Source organism: Colletotrichum aenigma (assembly GCF_013390185.1).
Source record: "Colletotrichum aenigma strain Cg56 chromosome Unknown KSG_Cg56_contig09, whole genome shotgun sequence".
Classification (NCBI taxonomy): Eukaryota; Fungi; Ascomycota; class Sordariomycetes; order Glomerellales; family Glomerellaceae; genus Colletotrichum; species Colletotrichum aenigma.
Window position 1 is genome coordinate 2,747,438 of NW_023500915.1, and position 7,425 is coordinate 2,754,862.

General features: G+C 49.6%; 1 protein-coding gene across 1 annotated transcript; it reads left to right on the plus strand.

The window, feature by feature from the left end:
* Positions 1–702: 702 nt before the first annotated feature.
* CGCA056_v013385 (Vegetative incompatibility protein HET-E-1) lies at positions 703–1,338 on the plus strand (the record flags this gene model as incomplete). Its single annotated transcript, XM_037328629.1, has 1 exon — positions 703–1,338. The coding sequence occupies one exon, from the start codon at positions 703–705 to the stop codon at positions 1,336–1,338; it is 636 nt and encodes a 211-aa protein (XP_037173530.1).
* Between the last annotated feature and the right edge of the window lie 6,087 nt (positions 1,339–7,425).

Sequence of the window (7,425 nt, forward strand, 5' to 3'; positions counted from 1 at the left end):
TCGCATGTTGGGATGCGCCCTGTTCGTTGCGGCCACGACAGCCGCAGCCAACTTCCAAGTTGTTCTGCGCGCTGGGTGGTTCTGGTTCCCGGAGATCTGCCAGGAATTCCTCTCTTAATTGCCTGCATTAAGGACGGCTTTTCAAGGTTTGCTTACCATTCAGAAGAAGCGGCAACAACGCGCTGCCCACCCGTCTGGTTTTCCTGCACTGCATGCAGCACTTAGTACAGCCGGCACTTACCTGCGACCTGCAGCCTGGCCACCGTTGTCTGATTTGCCAGTCGCTGACCATTGCTTCCAGAGACCCCGAGGCCTCACAGCCTCAGTGAGGCTCCAGCTGCCTGCGTCCGGTCTGCGTCGTGGCTTGAAACTGGCGTTATCTTCATTGGCCGACATCGTTCAGCTAATTATCCCAAAGAGTCTGTCGTTGAACAGTACTTCTGTTGTATGAACAAGCTATTATTTTCTCTGTGGGGCTGGCTTGATAGTTATTCTCATCCAAATCAAGCGCCAGTTGCCATGCTGAGAGAGTCTGAAATTGAAGGGTAGTGTCTTATGGCCAGGGCCTTTTTGCAGGCTTAGCCTTTGAGGGTTACTTCAACTTCTCATGTCCCTTGTGCCTTTGGTCTGACCCAAACCTCAGTCTGATTCTGACAATTCTCTACTTCGCTCTGTTTACTTTTGTCCACTAAGACCCTAAAGATGCGACTTGTCAACGTACATACACTTGAACTGGAAGAGTTCTTTGGCGAAGCAATTCCCAAGTATGCCATCCTCTCACACACTTGGGTAGATGGGCAAGAAGTCACGTTTCAGGAGTTCTCAAACAACAAAGCTCGCAACAAGTCAGGCTGGGCCAAGATAGAGAGAACGGTTCAATGGGCTCTTAAAGACCAGCTTGGGCATGTATGGATTGACACGTGCTGCATCGACAAGACTAGCAGTGCAGAGCTTACCGAAGCTATCAATTCTATGATGAGCTGGTACGAGCAATCACAAGTGTGCTACACTTATCTTGCGGATGTTCCATCTGGCCTAGACAATAAAGGGCAGGAAGACGCCCTTCACAATAGCCGATGGTTCACTCGGGGATGGACTCTACAAGAACTTCTTGCGCCATCGAAACTTGTCTTCATATATGGCTATTGGACGCGGCTTGCCACAAGGGATGAAATGGCATGTCTTGTCAGCAGCATCACTGGCATAGACACGGAATTTCTGCACACGCTTGCGGGGGAAGAAAGTCATGGATTTGCGGCAGGCAGCATCTTCACGTCATCTGGCAGATCTCCAAGAGCAAGACTCGACTCGGCAAGCATCGCACAAAGGATGAGTTAGGCGTCGAATAGACAAACGACCCGCGTGGAGGACATTGCCTATTGCCTCCTAGGCATATTCAACATCAACATGCCACTACTCTACGGTGAAGGCCCCAAGGCATTCCTCCGTCTCCAAGAGCAGATTATGATGAATTCAGATGACCAGTCTATATTGGCCTGGAACTTTGAGGGATTTAGTACGGAACAGGCTGGCGGTAATGGTGATCACTGGCTGTTGGACTACCACCGTCAGCCCCCATTTGCTGGACTTTGGCCGCCTCTCCGTACGCCTTCTCAACTTGTCAAAACATAGTACCAGTCAACATTGGCAAACCTACCCTTCACTCACTCATCACAAACAAAGGGTTGAGATTGGAGCTACCACTAGGACCAAACCCAGACTGTCCGTGTGCGTTCCTGCAGTGCCAGGACAAGTACGCGCCGGCCAGCGTGGTGGCCCTGCCTTTGAGTTTGACGAGGATTCTACGTACGGGCTAGGCTTCCTATGAAACTCGCCGACTATCAGCTTCTGGTGAAAACTCGGCCAACAGAACTCTACGCTCTCAAAAACGGGGATTACACCATGCGGCAGGAGACGAACACAGGATACACTGTTATACTACGAGGTCTGCCCAAGGATTTCAAGGTCCTACACCGATGGAGTCAAAATGGCAGCCTAGGACCATATTCACAAACCATTTTAGAGAACGACGGTCGCGCCGACAAGTCGACAGCAGGTGCCCTATTGCTGGGCAACCGCTTCTTCGGCACAACGAGACTTGTCCTCCTTGTCGCATTGAGAAGACAAGCAACCACAAGTGGCAAGTTGGCCTTGCATTTTTGTGGTCTTCTCAAACTCGAGGAACGGGAAGTCGATCGTTGGTTGAAGGATCACGCTTCAAACCGTCCAGAGATCCGACGGCAGCGAGATATCAGTGATGACAACGCCGAAGGTCTGCAGAGAATATTGGGAATAGCAGATCGATTTGAGCAAACGGTCTCCACTGCAGGTGGCACTTACAACGTGAGGACCGAAATCCAAGACTGCTTTGGGAAGCCCGTCATCTTCGTCGACGTAAGTGTCAGGCCAAGGAGATTGAATGGTATCAGAATCCTCTCACGTAACACCGCATTGTTGTTACAAAACCATGCGCGAGGATGCAGTGGCATAAACAAGGCCATGTTACTCCTTCTCCTTGGCCCGCGCCTCTTTACCGAAGTGGTCGAGATCTTGGCGCGCGAATTGGCGGAAGCTGCGGCCAATCCCTGGTACATGTTCCCTCTGATGACAATTTACTTATTCCTCAGCGCTGGCGATTCTCCCCGTTTCCTAGCTTCAGCTGTGGAAAAGGCTCGTAAGGGGTCGTCTAAGACTTTCAATCGCTGGGCAGTCACTATCTTCCTTCTTATACTCCAGCTGCAAGTTGATCGGATCAGATCGAGTGCTGGAAATATTCAAGAAGCTTCTTGCGAAGAAGAGGTATTAGTTAGTAGAATTCTGTGTATGAATATGGCTCAATGCCGTGTTATATATGGTGTTACACAGAAGATGACCCAGGGACGGTAGTGAAGAACACCATCACAATCTTGTATGGTAGGCAAGCATTGATTGCACCAGCATCACCAAATTACTCGTTGGAGGACAGCTTTCCTTCTGCCACGTGCCCACTGAGCTTTTAGAAACCCAAAACCGAAACAGCACATTGTTGTTGACAATGACCAGACTGACTCCATCGTGTGCGCTTTTTATCGTCAGGCCTTCTGCTCATGCCAGGGGATAAGAGCCTGATGTTTTGAGGAGCTTCCAGCATATTTTGCCTCATCTGAACAAATCAACAGTATGGGTGACGTTGATTCTCAGATGATACTGAACCTCTGGGTTCAATGCTACGGTCATATTCTCAACGGAAAGCGTATTGATGACCACAAACAAGTTGCTTCTTACAAACAGCGGCGGAGCCTCTCGATAGCCCCAATCAATCATGGCACATCTGACGGGAATACTGCGAAGACAGAGGGGCATGACTACGGTATGGTTGCGAGAGCCCACGACATACATGATGAGATGGCGCGACGGCGCTGTATGAGTTTCTAGCCCTTAGGAACGCGTCGCAACTTACTGACACGCCCAAAACATTGCTTGAGGATCGATCGCCTAGGCAAAAGAAAAAGAATCTTGCTTCTTAAAGCGGCCATTGTGTAAGTCGCAATGCAAAGACACCACACCACACCACAAGGCTTTTTTCACTTCATTTGAAATTGGAAATTGCGAGGTGATCGAAATGCACATGACCCTTTGCGCGCGTCGAGATGTCATTGCAATTCGCTGAAGTAAAACGGGCAAAAAGCAAAAGAGAAACTCCTCGACGGGGAATTGAACCCCGGTCCCCGGCGAATCGTGTTAGTGACAAGCCGATATCCTCACCACTAGACTATCGAGGATAGTGGATCGCGCTCTGCGTTGACGATAGACGCAGATTGAGAGCTCATGCAGGACCCGCATCTTGTTGTGGAGACCTTGACGGCCGAGCGCCGCGTGTAAGTGCGGATTAGCCGGCCTCAATCGTCGACACAAGCTGGGCATAGCGTGCTAGTTGTTCGCCAGAAATTCAACTTGATAAGGTCAGAAGACTTTTAAAAAGTAATTTCTGTGAATTTCACTGTTTTTAGACTCTTAAGAATGTGCATTCTGCTCAGCTCTGCAAACATCGTGTCCCTCTCCGCTGTCTTCGTGGCTTAAGCGGTGCTGAATAAGAAGCCGCTGGACACTGAGGAGCAGCAAATTCCGGCACTTACGACTGTCATCTGAGTATGTAAGTCTTCCCATCCAGAGAAAATAGTAAGGGCGGGCAACTTCTCTATACTTGCCTCTCTCGGGTCTTCATCTCTTCATCCTCGGTGAGGGTCGTAGGACACATGTTATGCTTTCTAAATCGGCGACTGAGCCCAGGGCAGCCATTCAACAGAAGTCTGTATAAATTGAAGTAGCCAGTTCTTCTGAAATGAGATTCTCACTCACAATTGCATCGGATTTTCTCGTAGAGTGGGACGGATATATTCAGTGGACAGCCATCCACGTCAAGAAAACTATCATCTTGCCCGATCATTAGGATACGGTCCCTTAAACTAAAATATCTGACATCTTCCTTCCTTCAGTTCCGTCATGTTATTCATTTTACATGTGATGAATCAAGATGGCGACCGATGTCACATCTCCAAGTAAACGCCTGAAGTGCCTTCTGAAAAAGCAGTCAGCGGGCGTCATGCTATCAACTTGAGTCTTTCAATGAGAGACGATAAACGCTACTTTTATGTCGTCTTACACGTATAGCCCTGTATACTGCGACGAAATGATGAAATATTTCGGCCGATGTGAATAATTCTCCGACAGTAATCGGTGAAAACCACTGTGAAGGACTCCAATGCGGCACGAGGCAAAACTTACAGTTGCTAAATAAGAGGCAGAGAGTGAAGTTGGACGAAAATGAAACTCTCTGTGTCAAACAAGACGCCAACTATTACGCTGAAGGAGGAGATGCGATTCGTCGAGAAACGAGACTGGAATATTTTTTGCCTAACTTCTCTGCCTTCGCTGAACTGCCTGCTTTATGGTATCATGCAAGAGCTCCAATACCATCGGGGCAAAGTTTCCAGCTACCTCTGGGGCATCTAGCAGTCTAAACTTACGAATCGATCCGTTGAGTTGGTCTGTTGTTCATCACGGCAACAACCTTTTTCCATGCCGTTCCCGTGAAATTCAATATCATGCCAGTGAAGTCATGAAACGATATTTTCTAAGCATTACTGCACACATTCTTGACCGACCTGATTTTCGTCTGCGTCTGTCCTTCATTGCCGCGCGCGCCTCGTTTGTTGTTGATGTATTATGAACGTATTCTAACGATGTTGCTTCATCGTCAAGTCTACACTTTTGGCGGCAGTCTTCGGTAAAACCTGTGAAGGAAGTTCATCGTATCTTAAAATGCCAGACATTGCAACTGCCACCTTTATTGGCTTTTGGAATGAGAAATCGAGCGCATCATTGGTTTTCAAATAGGCGTCACTTCGGTGAATAATTTCAATATGAATCTGATGAATGTATTCTTCCCTGTCCCGTCTGAACAGAGTCTATCATCCGTATGTAGCCACACGTTAGTTATCGACGAGAGATATCCAGTTAGTACGATGTCATCGAGTTAGACTTTCTGTCTCAAACACCCCCGAGTTCTTTTTGAGTTCAAACCTGAGCCTCGATAGGAAGCCAGGACTTGATTCAAAATTCAACACGTGTGAGGATATCTGCGCAGTGTCAGATCGGCAGCACCAACGTGCTGCTTCATCAACACTAGGCAAATGCACTGGTGGCTCATGAACACTGATACGCTTGTTTTAAAGGCCAGTCCCTTGCGAATGAGGACTTCCAATGGCCCTTGGATAGTTGTTGTGACTTTGCGATGCTACCTTGGAATAGATGGCTGCCCGTGCCGGCCATCAGATTGGGCCTGTAGGCTGGGAGCAAGAACCGCGAAGTTAAGCTACAAAGCTTTGATTGAGACTGTCATTCCGTCCGCTTGAAGGATGCATACTTCTTCCAGCGAACGAAGGGTTCCGACGCACGTACAATGGCCATGATTGTCTTAGACTGCGACCGTTCCGGGAGCAATCCTGAATCCCACACATCTGGGCAACCCGGAAAAAACCCTTCCCAAGTTCTGGTGCAAGATACCGCATGTATGTGAGGTGTTTCTGGGCGCTCCGATTTTGAAGTCGATCCTAAAAAGTTGCAGAGGCTGTGCTGCTGCCAAGCCCACAGCCTTTCTCCTGCTCCTCTGTAGAGTCATCATGAGAAAATGCTAGCTTCAGGTGGACCGCAGAATTCGGCAGTTTCATGTTAAAGTCATCGACAAGCATTGGTATGCTTCTTATGCTTAGCCTGCGATGAGCGATATACGTCGACCCCCCCCCCCCCCCGTCTAGGCAAATTCGGTGTGGTCGACGCAGGCCCCCGAGATACATGTCAGGCAGGGACCACCCACATGCCGAAGCGGCCAGAACCCACGACGGTGGTGATTCATGATTGAGTTGTTGGCCATGTCGCGATTTGTCTTGTGACTAAGGATGGCCGCGGAGAGGACCGTCTCTGTAACTACAATTGTGGCTACTTGGCAGCAGGTTGGGTTGTGCATCTATTGCACGGGCAGGTTGTCGAGAGGTTTTCTAGCGTTCAACGGAGATTGGAAATATCTTGAACAGTAAACCGTTGACACTGATCCGCGATGCTCTATGGAAGAATGGCAGTGCTAGCTGCAGCAATAGCGGAGCAGAGAAAGCACGACGGCGAGACCGAGGACAATGGCGACGGCGGCAACGATGGAGACGACGGTGACAGCAGGGGCAACAAGGAAACTGAGGATAACAAGGAAGGCGAGGGTAGCAAGGAAGATCGTGATACTTGACTCAAGCGCCAGAGGGTGGCTGACACTGAATAAGAAATAACGCACCAGAACGCTCACCCCAGATGTAAGAACTCCAATGAGATGAGCCATTTCGAGAACCTGTGGCTTGTATCAGTTCAAACACCAAGCGGCATCGCAGTTCTTCAGTGCCGGCCATGTAAAATGATGATCACGACATCAACCCTCCAACATGACGTATCCGGTGGGACGGGAAGGGAAGTAGCGATGCAGGAGAGGCAGGCTGTGTAGGTAAACCCCGGAAACCCCCCTCACACGAAGAAGAAAACTGTTCCAGACCGGATCGTCGGAGGGCGCAGCGGCGACCCTAGTTCTTAGTTTATGCTCTATCGATAAACTCCCCGAGCGTTGGCAGCAGGGCGAGACACCTTCCATCCAGCCAGAGGATGGGATCGTCCTCAAATCAAAGTGTGGCTTTCCTGAAGGGCTGACTGATGGCTCCAAGGGCGTCGCGTTCATTCGGTCCCGCGGTCTGGACGAATCTCCCGTGCTGCTAAATCTGACGGTAGCGGTCGCATGACGTTTGGGCTAGGCGCCGCCGTCTCGTTTCCACAAACGGGCTGGAACAAAACGGCCTGAGGTGGATGAGGTGATGGAAGTGAAGGAAGGGGATTTGGTGCCTTCGAGGCGGT